Raw genomic sequence first — 13,925 nt, forward strand, 5'->3', positions numbered from 1 at the left:
AGAAATATTACCTCGTGTTAAGAACTTTGCTTCAGGATGAGAACAATAATGGCCTTGGATCCTAAGCCTATGTAGCAAATGCATAGTTTGGGGTTACTCTTGGATACACCTTTGTCACTAGACACCCACGTGTCCTCTAGGGCTCTTTGTGAACAGGAATAGCCTGACCACTGGAGCACTGGAAAACTTGGAGCTGGACTGCTGCAATGCACTCTTTCTGGGGCTGCCCTTGGGTCTGGTGCAGAATCTCTAGTTGGTGCAAAACGATGTGGCCACGTGGGGGATTTTTTGAAATGCTCAGAGGAAATCTGACTGGGTCTTACAAACGCTGTGTTAAGAGTTCTTTTCTTAATAAAAGGGACCTGGGCCAGGGTGTGGCAGATTATATTATTGGCACTTCCTCCCAGAGTCTTGCTGGCCAAGCCTCGTGTGTATTTTATTAAACAGGGCCCAATCCTTTCCTTCGCCTTCAGAACGCAACATTAATTAATGCAGATTTATTACTCCATTACAAGGAGCTCTGGTAAGAGCTAAGCTTTATCAATCCTCCAATGATGATCCAGTTGCCCAAACATGGCGATTTCTCCCTTTCCTGCCCCAACAAGAAATCCCCCACCTTTTCCTCCTTCCAGCCCCCCTCTTCTCAGCTAGTTTCGAAAGTCTCCTGTTTCTGGGCAATTCCACCCCTCATATCTCCCCTTCTCTTATGTCTTCATTGGAGCCTGTTAATTGCATTCCAGTTCACTGTACCTCACTCTGCTACTCCAGGGTTGCCAGGCGTCCCTGGATTTCCAAATCTGTCCCCGGACAAATTCTGTCCACGGAATGTCCCCAGATTTGCAAATCTGTCCCTGGGAAACATGGCAGCGGCAGCCTCAGCAGCCCAGAGCCAGCCTTTTAACACAGTTGGCTCTGGCTGGCTTCAGGAGTTGCTCGCTGCCATGGCGCCCACCATTTTTCCTGCACCACAGCAGCAAGCAGCGAGCAGCTCCTGAAGCCAGTCAGAGCCAACTGCACTACCAGGCTGTCCCCTCCTGGGCAACGGCCGCCCGCCCGTGACTCCTGAGCCTCCCCTGATCTGTCAAAACAAAGAGAGAAGGGGGCAGGAGATCAGGGAAGGCTTGGGAGTCACGGGTGGGTGGCGCACTGTTGCCCAGTTTTTTAAAAAAACCTCTGTGCATTTATGTTTCGCAGGGTGTGAAAGGAGGGCTTTGCACCTTTATACAATATGCATGTGTGCTTGGGCCCAGGGTCTTTTGCCTCACCATCCCCACTATTGACTCCCTGTTGCTACTCAGTTTCATTGAAAAAAATCTGGTAACCATACTTCTCCCTCCTCTCTGAGGAGGAGGCCAGCTCTTCCCTCCGCCTCTGTGCCTGTTTGATCTACCCTTGTCAGAGAGGGAACTTCTCTGACAGAACGTTTTTTGGGAAACCCAGGGTGTGGGTGTGGGTGGGTGTTTATTACATTTGTCCTTCACCCAATGATCTCAGGGAAGTTCGCAGCATACAAATACAGGATAAAACCACAAAACATATAATAATAATAAACCCACGAAACTACATCTGCTGAATCGCCTCTGTCTTTACTTGCAATTTCGGTTCCCTTTTCCACCTCTCAAATTCATCAGAGTTGCCCTATCCTGAGCTGGCATCAGTGGGGGGAAATTTGTTAAAAGAACCAGAAAACCAACAGGATTCTGACAGAGCTCACGTATGATAGTTCAGGGAACTTCTAACTCTTAATCTTGGTACTTTTCACCAGTCTTTGGCATTTGCATCTCACAGTTTGGAGGCAGATCTTGGAGTTTTCATAAACATGTTTTTCTTCAGCCCAGCAGTTGCAGGTGGAGCTGCATAAAGTGTCTAGCAACTTGCAGAGGTGGTACTTCTTCTCCGTATAATTATCAAAATGATAGTGTGTGTGGTTTTTTTGCTTCCAAAGATCACATTTGAGTCCACTAAACGTGATGTTATGGATATGAGGCAGAAAGGTCTGGCAGATATATGCCTCCTGAGCCACCCAAAACTTGGGGGGAATGAGATTTAGGACAGATGATAACTGCACCAGAATGAGGTTGGCTTGACTTCTCTCCACTTCAGATGTGAACCCTCTGCAGGGCTCTGTTAGTAACAAGAAAGTTATTGCATCTTGCAAGGACCACAACAAAAGACATCTAATTCTTTGTAAGGGAGGTGCTCGTTCCTGGGAGGAAAAAGATGGTCCTCATTCTACTGCTTCTACTGCCTTATGGGGACTGTGGGAAACTGAAGACAAAATGCCTCTTGTCTTTGGAAAGGGATGTGATAGATTCACCTAATTATTTCAGGCCAGGAGACCACCTCATCAGTGGGGTCCTCTCTGCCACAAACACTGTGTTTCATCCTCATATCTTTAGCCAATGTCCTTCCACCAGCTTTTATTGGTAAGACCTTTTGTGGGGATGGAAGTTCCTGGTGTTCCACTTGCTACCATTTCCATGAGATCCAACTCATCTCCAGTTACTTTCTGGGGCCTTTCTCATGATCTGGTACCTGCCTTTAAGAACATAAGAAGATCCCAATGGCAGATAAATTGGGGAATGATTAGGCTCTCAGTGGCTACCAGTCACAATGGCTATGTTCTCCATTCACTGTCACAGGCACTATGCCTCTGGGTACCAGTAACTGAGAATCTCAAGTAGGGGAAGTGTTATTCTGCTTCTCAGTTTTGCATGTGCATCTGGTTGGCTGCCTTGAGAATGCTGGAACAGATGAGCCTTTAGGCTGATTCTGCAGGATTCTTCTGAAAAATGATGGTAGGAGAAGGGTGTCTTTTTGCCTTAGGTTTAACATAAAAGGGGGAAATATCTACTTTCTCAAAGTGGAATTATGATAGTACTTTCTGGATCTTTTAATCACTGTCTTAGATCCATAATAATAATAATAATAATAATAATAATAATAATAATTAATAATAATTTATACCGCACCCATCTGGCTGGGTTTTCCCAGCCACTCTGGGTAGCTTCCAACAAAATATTAAAATACAGTGGTCTGTTAATCATTTAAAAGCTTCCCTAAACATGGCCGACTGCTTCTAAAAGTCTGGAAGTTGTTATTCTCTTTTACACCTGGTGGGAAGGTGGGTGCCACTACCGAGAAGGCCCTCTGCCTTGTTCCCTGCAACTTGGCATCTTGAAGTGAGGGAACTGCCAGAAGGCCCTCGGCGCTGGACCTCAGTGTCCGGGCTGAACGATGGGGGTGGAGACGCTCTTTCAGGTATACTGGACCAAGGCCGTTTAGGGCTTTAAACGTCAGCACCAACACTTTGAATTGTGCTTGGAAACGTACTGGGAGCCAATGTAGATCTTTCAAGACCGGTGTTATTTGGTCTCGGCGGCTGCTCCCAGTCATCAGTCTGCTGCATTCTGGATTAGTTGTAGTTTCTGGGTCACCTTCAAAGGTAGTCCCACATAGAGCGCACTGCAGTAATCCAAGCGAGACATAACTAAAGCATGCACCACTGGCGAGACAGTCTGCGGGCAGGTAGGGTCTCAGCCTGCGTACCAGAGGGAGCTGGTAAGCAGTTGCCCTGGACACAGAATTGACCTGCGCCTCCATGGACAGCTGTGAGTCCAAAATGACTCCCAGGCTGTGCATCTGGCCCTCCAGGGACACAGTTACCCCATTCAGGACCAGGGAGTCCTCCACATCTGCCTGCCTCCCGTCCCCCCTAAACAGTACTTCTGTCTTGTCAGGATTCAACTTCAATCTGTTAGCCGCCATCCATCCTCCAACCGCCTCCAGACACTCACACAGGTCCTTCACTGCCTTCACTGGTTCTGATTTGAAAGAGGTAGAGCTGAATATTAGAGGTAGAACAGAAATATCACATGGACAGTGTTGGCATGTATATAATTTCTCCCCGCAGGAAAGGACCCACAAAGTACTGGCAGCTCCTCTCCTTCTTGTATGCCATTCAAGCGATCAACCAGAATCAAAAGCTGTTACCAAACATCACCCTGGGCTACAGCATCCATGAGAACTTTTTTGATGGAAGGGTGACCTATGGTGCTTTGCTAGACATGCTGTCCATTGGGCAGCTGAACTTTCCAAACTACAGCTGTGGTAAACAGACTAACCTACTGGCTGTTCTCGAAGGGTCCGACTCTCAAAACTCCATCCAGATTTCAAACGTGTTGAGCATCTATAAAATCCCACAGGTAGGAATGGAGAGAGGTATAGTAGCATTATGATATTGGCAGTCTTATTTTCAACTACCCTCCTGTTTATCCCTAGCATCAAATTTGCCTTCTTTACGGCTGCCACAACCTTCAAGGAAATCACTGTTCCCACCAAAGGGTCCTTGCACTAGACCTTCCTCCTTCCTAAGACCTTCCCAATCTCATGTTGGGCTTAGAAATATTTAGGCTTTGATCTGAAATCAAACAAGATACAAATCTTCCTTCTCTTCCCAGGTCACTTATGCTTTTGTCTCTCATGTTCTGAATGATAAGAGGCATTTCCCTTTTTTCTACCGGATGGTCCCCAAAGAAGAAGCCCTGTACCCAGGGATTGTCAAGCTGCTCCAGCACTTCCGATGGACCTTGATTGGCCTCCTTGCCCCAGACACTGACAATGGAGAGAGGTTCCTGAAGAGCTTGACACCCGTGCTCATCAAGAGCAGTGTTTGTGTTGTCATCTCACAAAGCATCCCAGGACTGAATACAAATGGAGTATGCATGTCTCGTCTTCCATTCCTCAAGTGGAGGCAAGTGCGTGTATTTGTTTACTACGGGGAAATGACTTATTTCTTAGATGGACTACTCATTATACAACAGATTTTTGACACAGTGATGAAATTCATTGTTGGAAAAATCTTCATCACAACAGTTTTGTGGGATGTCGCCCTGGAGCTGATGTATAATGACATATCTTTCCAACACATCCATGGTATATTTTCCTTCTTCACTGAGACAAGTAAAGGGGCAAAATACGGTGATTTTCTACCCTTTTTCTTTGGTATTAAGAAGTTTTGGGAGGATGCTTTTAATTGTTCTTATTTAAAGCATGCATTCTCAGTGAAAGGCCGAACAAGATGCAGAGAGAGAGAAAAACTGGAGAGGCTTCCCCAAGATGATCTGGAAAGAATCCTCTCTCTAGACAGCTACAGGACCTACAACACTCTGCAAGCCGTGGCTCGTGCCTTAAATGCTGCATATTCATCTAGATCTAAGCAGAGGGGAACTGAGAGAATGGGACTTCAAAGGCTACAGCCATGGCAGGTATTTTCTTTCCCTTCATAGACATCTCAACTGAGCATGACAATGAATTGTAGTGTTGCAGATATTGAATATTGTGCAGTTTGAAACTATTGGAAGCATAAGAACGGGAAGCATTCGTTTCCTTTTGGAAATGAATTATTGTCCAGGCGCATAGAAATATTATTCACTCTTTACTCACAAACTCTTTATAACAGAATGAGAACATCATTCTGTCCAGCACAGGTTCAGGAACTCTCTCTCTCTCTCTCTCTCTCTCTCTCTCTCTCTCTCTCTCTCTCTCTCTCTCCCTCCCTCCCTCCCTCCCTCCCTCCCTCCCTCCCTCCCTCTCTCCATCTCTCTCTTTCTCCTGCCTTTCAGCCTCCAGGCTGTTTGCTTTACCTTCTGGACAGCTTCCTTTACATATTGACTCTTTCGAGTTTTGGAGCCAAAGACAAAAAGGCAACTCCCTTCAAAAAGGAGATATTGCAATCCAATACCTTCGTCACATGATCTAAGGTTACAACACTCACGTTAGCTAGCAGAGAACAACAACCAGTTAGTTAATCTTAATCTCAGCAAGAGCCTGGAGCCCTTCAGAAAAAAAACTACTATGGAAAAAACCCAAAGTTTGCAAAACACATTAGCCATTTTCCATTTTCAACCTTCCTTAATACATATACATTTTTCATTTCTGTTTGCTATTCTTATTCTTGCCTCATTGCACAGCCCCCCGAGCAACTGCTCCCATCATGTGCCCAATTCTCCTTTCCCCGCAAGTTGGAATTATTTTTGGCAGGGGAGATGACATTGACCAGGCTGTCTCTAGTCTCTATTCCTTTGACACCCGCTTGACTCTGCTCTGGCTCTCTGCTCCCTCCACCAAGCTCCTGCCTTTCCCTGCTGAAGCCCATATTAGAGATTTCATTCAGTTTGCCTTGAAAGGAAAAACAAACCTAATTTCTGAAAGAATCCAAGGGGGCATCATCCTTCAAAAAACATGCTTACTAGGAGAAAATCACACAGAAATGCTGAAGAATTGTGATGAGTTTCTATTATTATTTTAAAAATGGTTCAGAAATGTGGAGAACTGAATTTAAGATTGGGGTTTGTGTGTGAGAGAGAAAACAGTATGAACCAAAAGTGACAAGATCCCTCCATGACTATTTCAGTTTGCAACCAGCTCTAAGCAAAGGGGAAGTGGATTGTCAGTATGCTTCTATTATTATTATTATTATTATTATTATTATTATTATTATTATTATTATATAATTTTAATTAAAATTTCAATATAACAATTCCAAATAAACATTTTACAAATATCCAATCCTTGGTCCATTGGTACATCTTATACACCCCTGCATATTTTACTATAACCATTCAAATCAGTTTTTTACTTTTACATCCATCAAACATTATTTACGGGGTTGAATTTGTCTTAATGCTGCCACCGTTTTCAGCTGTATACTGTTATTTTCCATATATTCAATAACTGCTTTCCACTCTTCTTTCAATGTATCTTCTTCTTGCTCTCTTATTCTGCATGTTAAATCTGCACGTTCTCCATATTCTGTCCACTTAAGTTGCCAATCCTCTTTAGCTGGGACCTCGCTGACTTTCCATTTCTGGGCTAGCAAAACAGGGGCCTCTGCTTCCCTTTATTCTAAATGCTCTCATCTTTGCTTCTGTTCCAGCTCCACCCTTTTCTCGGAAGCACCCAGTTCTACAATTCTTCCATGGACAGAGTGTATTTGGATGAGAACGGGGAGCTGGCAGCCGACTTGGACATTGTGAATTGGGTGGTGTTCCCCAATAAATCCGTCCTCAGAGTGAAGTTTGGGAGTATCGACAGACAGGGATCCCCAGACCTGAAGTGCACCATCGACCAGGAGGCCATTGTGTGGCCCAAGTGGCTCAATCAGGTGACGGGGAGTGGGAATCATGCCTGTCATTTTGCTCTCTTTTCTGTGAGCTCTAATAAGTGCTCCCTGTTCTGTGGGCTGCTGCCCTCACTTGCCTGCCAACTCCAGCACTGGGCTGTTGTTCCAGATAGTTCCTACAGCTCCTCTGCTCAGCTGGGTGCCAAAAGAGGCTTCCTGCTAAACTGTGTGTATGGGGAAAGGGGGTTCCATGCTTTTCGGTTGCTACATGAATTTTATGAGTAGTGAATAGCTCAAGGCCCATATACAGAACTTTATTTAATGGAGGTCCTTTGTTTTGTTCTGAATTTAATCATGAATCATTAATGTAATGGACAGTGATGGGAAATGCTTAGTTTCAGCAGATGACAACAAAGAACAATTTTCATGGACGCTCTTCGTCTTTGTGCCTAGACCCTTCCTACTTCCAGGTGTGTGGAAAGCTGTCGCCCTGGATCCGTCAAGGTGATTCAGGAAGGGAAGCCTCTTTGCTGTTATGAATGTCTTCCCTGTGCAGAAGGGACCATCTCCACTCAGGAAGGTGGGTGACTCCAAGGGGAAGGCTGGCCTTGGGGAAGAGAGAAGGGTTCCGTCAGGAATCTCTCAAAACCATTTCTGGGCAGGATAAGGCTGGTATGCTTCATGTGTGGGAGAGAACTGGGTGGTTCAAATTATCATCATCATCAATCTCTTTTTATGATTATAGTTTACGATATTGTTCAAAAATGTATCATCATCAATATATACCAGTGCAAGTAGATGGATAGGTGTCACTGCAGCGGGAAGGTAAAGGGTGTTTCCGTGCGCTCTGGCATTCGTCATGGTGCTCCTTTGCACCAGAAGCGGTTAAGTCATGCTGGCCACACGACCCAGAAAGCTGTCTGTGGACAAACACCAGCTCCCTTGGCCTGAAGCAAGATGAATGCTGCACCCCATAGTTCTCTTTGACTGGACTTAACTGTCCCGGGGTCCTTAAGGAGGGAAATTGTTATGGACCTAGGGTAGATATTAGACTTCTGCACAGACCCCTGATCCTCCTTTTGGCCCTGGTATAGGGGCTCCAAGCAGCCCAACCTGCCAGAGGCCAAGCTGGGGATCTCTAGCCCTGGAATCCATTCCAAATTTCTTTGGGGTAGAGCTAATTAAATACCTGCAGTGATCTGTGGCTGTCTCAGACTGACTTGGTCTACAACTGAATCTCTCCCCAGAGGCTGGATATTGCTCAGGGCTTGGCTGAATCCAGAGTAGTAGACATTACTCTCTCTCTCTCTCTCTCTCTCTCTCTCTCTCTCTCTCTCTCTCTCTCTCTCAGATGCAGACCATTGCCAAAAATGCCCAGAAAATCAGCATCCAAACATGAACCAAGATCAATGTGTGTTCAAGCATATCACCTTCCTAGCCTATGAAGAATCTCTGGGGGTTGTCCTACTTTCCCTTGCCCTACTGGGGTCCTTAGCCACAAGCTTTGTTTTAGGAATCTTTATTAAATACAATGAAACTCCCATAGTCAAAGCCAACAACCGGGACCTCTCCTACATCCTCCTCATCTCCCTCCTGCTTTCCTTTTTGTCCTCCTTCCTCTTCATTGGGAAGCCAAGGAAAGGGACCTGCCTTCTCCGACAAACAGCCTTCAGCATCATCTTCTCTGTTGCTGTTTCTTCTGTGTTGGCAAAAACCATCACTGTGGTTCTGGCCTTCCTGGCCACCAAGCCAGGGAACTCAGTGAGGAGATGGCTGGGGAAGAGTCTGGCCAACTCCATTGTCATTTCCTGTTCCTGTGTCCAAGTTGTCATCTGCATGAGCTGGCTGGGAATCTCGCCACCATTCCCAGACTCTGACATGCACTCCCAGCCTGGGGAGATCATCTTGCAATGCAACGAAGGGTCTGTGGCCATGTTCTATGGTGCCCTTGGCTACATGGGCTTCCTGGCGGCCATCTGCTTCACGGTGGCTTTCCTAGCCAGGAAGCTGCCTGGGGCCTTCAATGAAGCCAAGCTGATCACCTTCAGCATGCTGGTCTTCTGCAGTGTTTGGGTGTCCTTTGTGCCCACCTACCTGAGCACAAAGGGGAAATACATGGTAGCCGTTCAGGTTTTCTCCATCTTGGCCTCCAGTGCTGGGCTCCTGGGCTGCATCTTCATTCCCAAATGCTACATTATTTTGCTGAGACCTGATCTGAACACGAAGGAGCACCTGACAGCAAAAACTAAAAATAGCATCTGATTCTTAAAATATTATTTTTCAAGACGGTAGGGAAGTGAGATTCTTGAAAAATGATGTTTCAGTTTAAAAAACCGTTACCCTCATTTGATCATGTAGAACCAACCAACTTAATGGAAGTAGTTATGAAATTTGTATTTGGTTGAAAATTTCTTAATACTTTGGAAGATATAGATCGGGGAATTCACATTACGAAAATTTTGTAATTAGTTGTGGAATGGAACAAAGATGTCCACTGTCACTCCTGTTATTTTTCTTAATTTTAGAGGAATATCCCTCCAATTATACAATGCCCTTTCTGGCATAGGAGTGAGTATAAATGAAAATAACAAATGTAGGCCTCTATGCAGACTGAACATACCCAATGTTAGGGTGCTATCAACGGTTCCTGGCTGATTGCCCAGGAAATTCTAAAGACAAGGAAAAGTTTCTTACAGTCCTTTGCCCTCCCCTCCCCAAGCTTACAGAGTGAGGCCATAGAACCCAGCCTCCTGGATAATGGTGTTGTCCTGAGTGAATCTCCACCCCCAGTCTCTCCCACTTCCTTACTTGTCATCGTCATCACCTCCTCTGCAGGTGTTTCTATTTTACTCTGTCTTTGAGCTCTTTGCTCTCCTACTTTCAAGACTTGCTGGGTTCTGGGAGAATGTGGGTCTAGAATGCTCTGGCTCTCCGATGATTTCCCAACTTTCCCCCTCATCTGCCTCTGAGCTGTGACTTCCCTCAAACCCCTGTTGTAAATCTATACTGTCTTCTTCCTCTTCCTCCTCCCTGGGAGGGTCAGGATGGAGAGGTGGTCTCCCCCATTCCGCCCTGGCCCTTGGTCATCTTGGTCACTCTCCACCCCATACCTGCAAACTCATCAATCTCTTCCTTAATTTATGGTGCCCAGAACTGGCCACAGTATTCCAGGTGTGGTCTGACCAAGGCAGAATAGAGTGGGACTATTACTTCCCTTGATCCGGACACTATACTTCTGTTGAAGCAGACTAAGATTTCAACATTATTTTTATTAGAGTTAAAATTTGTTATCTTTCCCCCCAATTGTATAATTAAAAAACCACACCTTTCAATGCTGTATTTTAAAATGTTGTGAGCCATGCAGGGAACTTACAGTGAGGATGGGTAATCAATATTATTATTTAATATATAAAAAGGTTGCTGCATCACACTGTTGAGTCATGTTAAGCTTCTGGTTTAATAAGCCAGTTGTCCTATATTTAGGCCTCTGCTTATTCTCTTCAGCCTCAGCAAAGGTGTTGTTAACATTTTGCTCCTTCAGACCATATACACAGGGACCTAGGTCCACATTTGTCCAGAATCTTACCCACTCAACTGTCATCTCTAACCCCCCCCCAAATAATTCAATTCCCCCCCCCCGCCCCGTTTCATTTCACTTCCTCAGAAGAATCCTCGAATGTTTCCACTGAATGTAGTAAGGAGGGAGTGTATTATGGAGGGGGGAGCTCCAGGCAGACATTTCCACAGTGGTGGGAATGTTTTGGTGGTTGTTTATTAAAAATTTGATGATTTACAAAAGTGTGCAATGTCTCCCTCTCGTATTTTCCCCCATGTAACATTTTTACAATTCACTATCATTTTTTGAGACATTAGGAAGAAAAGGGGACAGCGGTGGAGGGGGGGGGAGACGATTGGGGTTGGGGTCGGGCGGCGATGTTTCTATTTTACTTACTATATGTAGGGTTTGGTGTCAACATTGCTTGTGCAGGTTCTTTGCTGTTCACTTGTGTTCCTTTGGTGGTGAGAGAGGTTGGGGTTGGCCTATGGGGTGGTTGTTCATTTGTGGTTGGCTGTGGTGGTCTTTGTTTTCGTGTGTGAGTGGGGTGGGTGGGTGTTGTGGATCAGGTTAGCCATATTGATTTGTATGCTGTTGGTGGGTTTTTGTCATTGTCTTGTTGGGCTGTGTGTGTGATAAAGGGGAGCCATACAGGGGTGAAGGTGTCTTCTTCTATTTCTCCCCATGTCAGTTTCAGTTTATTGGTTAATTTTTCCAGTAGGGTTGTTTCCCATGCTATTTGATACCATTAGCCCATGCTTATTCCTGACAGGTCTCTCCAGCGGTGGGAATGTTGTGGGAAAGGGAATGACAATGAAACAGAGGAGGAGGAGGAGGAAGAGGAGGAAAGGAAAGGTTGAAGGCTTGTTGCTTGGGGAGGGGGGGTAGATAAATCAGTGAAGGACAAGGCAGTTCTGGGCAGCCTGGGCAACTGTTCCTTAGGTGGACCAGAAAGCAAAGAAAATGACCTTTGCTGCAGTTAGGCCAAAGGAGAGCAAAATAGGGAAGGGAGGGCTAGTCAGGAAGAAGAGTGGGAGCTGCCCTTTTTGCTGCATATAACAAAGAAAAATAGAATATGCACTAGAGTTATAACTTTTTGACCTCAAAAACAAACAAACAAACAAACAAACAAGCAAACAAGCAAACAAACAAACAAACCCCACTCCCTGTATTATAATGGGACGAACTTTTGCTTAGAAATACTGAAAAGGGGACTAATTCTTCTCAGTTGTGAAAAAAGGTCACCCCGAAATGTAAAGTTGGAATCATTGCATCTGTAACATTACTACTCATAAGTATTAGCACTTTTTAAAACTTTATGGAACTCTTTAGAACTTTTGCAGCTGCCTGGAACTTCCAAAAAATGTATTGGGGAATCACGGGAGGCGGGAGCCATCCGTACTCCAGACACCAAGAAGCAATCGGGGTGCATCGCGCAATCAAAGTGGTGCGGGAACTTTATGGTCCTTGTGTTCAGGACCCTTGTGTTTCTGGGACCCATAGATGGCTGTGGAGACATGCAACAGACTACGCTTATAGAGAGCATGAAACCCACAAAAATGTTTAGATCCATTGGGCCCTTAACTTTAAAAAAGGGGGGAGTTTCAGGGAGGATGTGGAAGATTGGGGAAAATCAAAACCCATTTCTCCTGAGCAGAACTGATGAGTTGATGACCACTGTAAGCAGATGAAAACATTAGCAGGATTGCAATAAGACTTGTAATGTAGCAATTGCTATGTAGAAAATGGAATGAGGGATGAGATGGTTGTGCACAACCTGCCACCCTTAAAAATATGTTTGTGGTGACATTTAAAACTAGCCTGTTTGGGGTGTCCTAAAAGCACGAGGGAAAGAAGGAAGAGCACAGCCACTTTTCATTTGTGATGTAGGCTTTTTGCTCTATCCCTCTCACCCTCTGCAGCTGTTTAGGGAATTGACAAGACAGGGGATATTTTATGCACCAAACCTTTCAGACTCAGTGTGAGAAATTATGAATCTCTGGAGAAATCCCTGGAGAAATCCCTGGGAAAAATAAGAGGCAGGGAAGCATCGCCCTGGCAACCTTCTGGAGTCTCTCTGTGGCTTGAGGAGCAGATGCAGAGCTGGAGAAAACATGTTTGCAAGAACACAGAGAAGCAGCTGCCCTGTTTTGACGTGGGCCAGCCGAGGGTGGAAAGGTCAGCTTGGATTTTAGATAGCAATGCACCTTCGTTGGGGTCAGGACCAATATATTATTTTAGGAAGTGTGCAAATATATACACGCTCTACATAGAGTACCTACATCTGAACACTGTGAACTCATGAAATCCACTCCCTTTACAAGATTATTATTATTATTAATAATAATAATACTAATAATTATTATTATTTATGGGGTTTATTTACCGTTGTATACATAGAGGTTTCAGGGGCGCTCACAGAAAATATCACAACATATATAACCAGAATAAAAACAACAACCCAATAACACCCACCCCCCGAAATGAGACACATTTTAAAGGGGTATAGGATGTTAGTCAGGTCAACCAAAGGCCTGGTTAAAGGGGAAGGTTTTTGCCTGGTGCCTAAAGGTGTATAATGAAGGCGCCAGGCGAACTTCCCTGGCAAGAGCATTCCACAGACAGGGAGCCACTGCAGAGAAGGCCCCGTTCTTGTGTTGCCGCTCTACGGACCTCTCGAGGAGGAGGCACACGAAGGAGGGCCTCAGAAGATGATCTCAGGGTCCAGGTAGGTTCATATGGGAAGAGGCAGTCCTTGAGGTATTGCAGTGCTGAGATTACACTGACATGCTTGGTTCTCCACATCCCCAAGGCCATCTTCCCCCTTACCAGACACATTCTCCACTAAGTGAACCTTCTGGACAATCTGAATTATCACAGAAGCTTTGTCTCCTTGTGCATTCTCTGAGGTTTACAAAGAACTCCAAGCATTTGCTACCATCCCCACCAAACAGAACTTTATTTCTGCAATACAACACAACTTAAATACAGGCAACTCGCCGTTTGCATGGGGGTTCCGTTCTGGGTCATCTTTCATTGCGCTGCTGGTTTTCGCCAGATCACCCACCACCATAGCTTGGTTCTTGACCTTGCTATGGACCTGTGGCTTGTCGCCTTGGTCGCCCAAGGGGCCTGGTAGGAATTTTTATCCAAATGGCAGATGGGCACCGGCCACTTGGTTTTTCGCCTACCTCGTAGCAAATCGTCATAACTTTTTGGGTAGTGGCAGTTAGGCATTGGAATATG

The 13,925-nt window shown here is 45.2% G+C and overlaps 1 protein-coding gene and 1 long non-coding RNA gene across 2 annotated transcripts in view; one reads left to right on the top strand and one right to left on the bottom strand.

Annotated features, from left to right (window-relative positions):
- Positions 1–13,925, bottom strand: part of LOC309365361 — a 115,274-nt gene that overhangs the window by 26,959 nt on the left and 74,390 nt on the right. The window lies entirely within an intron of this gene.
- On the top strand, positions 6,980–9,553 carry LOC309361445 (vomeronasal type-2 receptor 26-like; the record flags this gene model as incomplete). Its single annotated transcript, XM_081896442.1, has 3 exons — positions 6,980–7,165; positions 7,577–7,703; positions 8,475–9,553. The coding sequence occupies 3 exons, from the start codon at positions 6,980–6,982 to the stop codon at positions 9,383–9,385; spliced, it is 1,224 nt and encodes a 407-aa protein (XP_081752568.1). The 3' UTR covers positions 9,386–9,553.

This window comes from Podarcis melisellensis (assembly GCF_964234715.1).
Source record: "Podarcis melisellensis genome assembly, chromosome: 2".
Lineage (NCBI taxonomy): Eukaryota > Metazoa > Chordata > Lepidosauria > Squamata > Lacertidae > Podarcis > Podarcis melisellensis.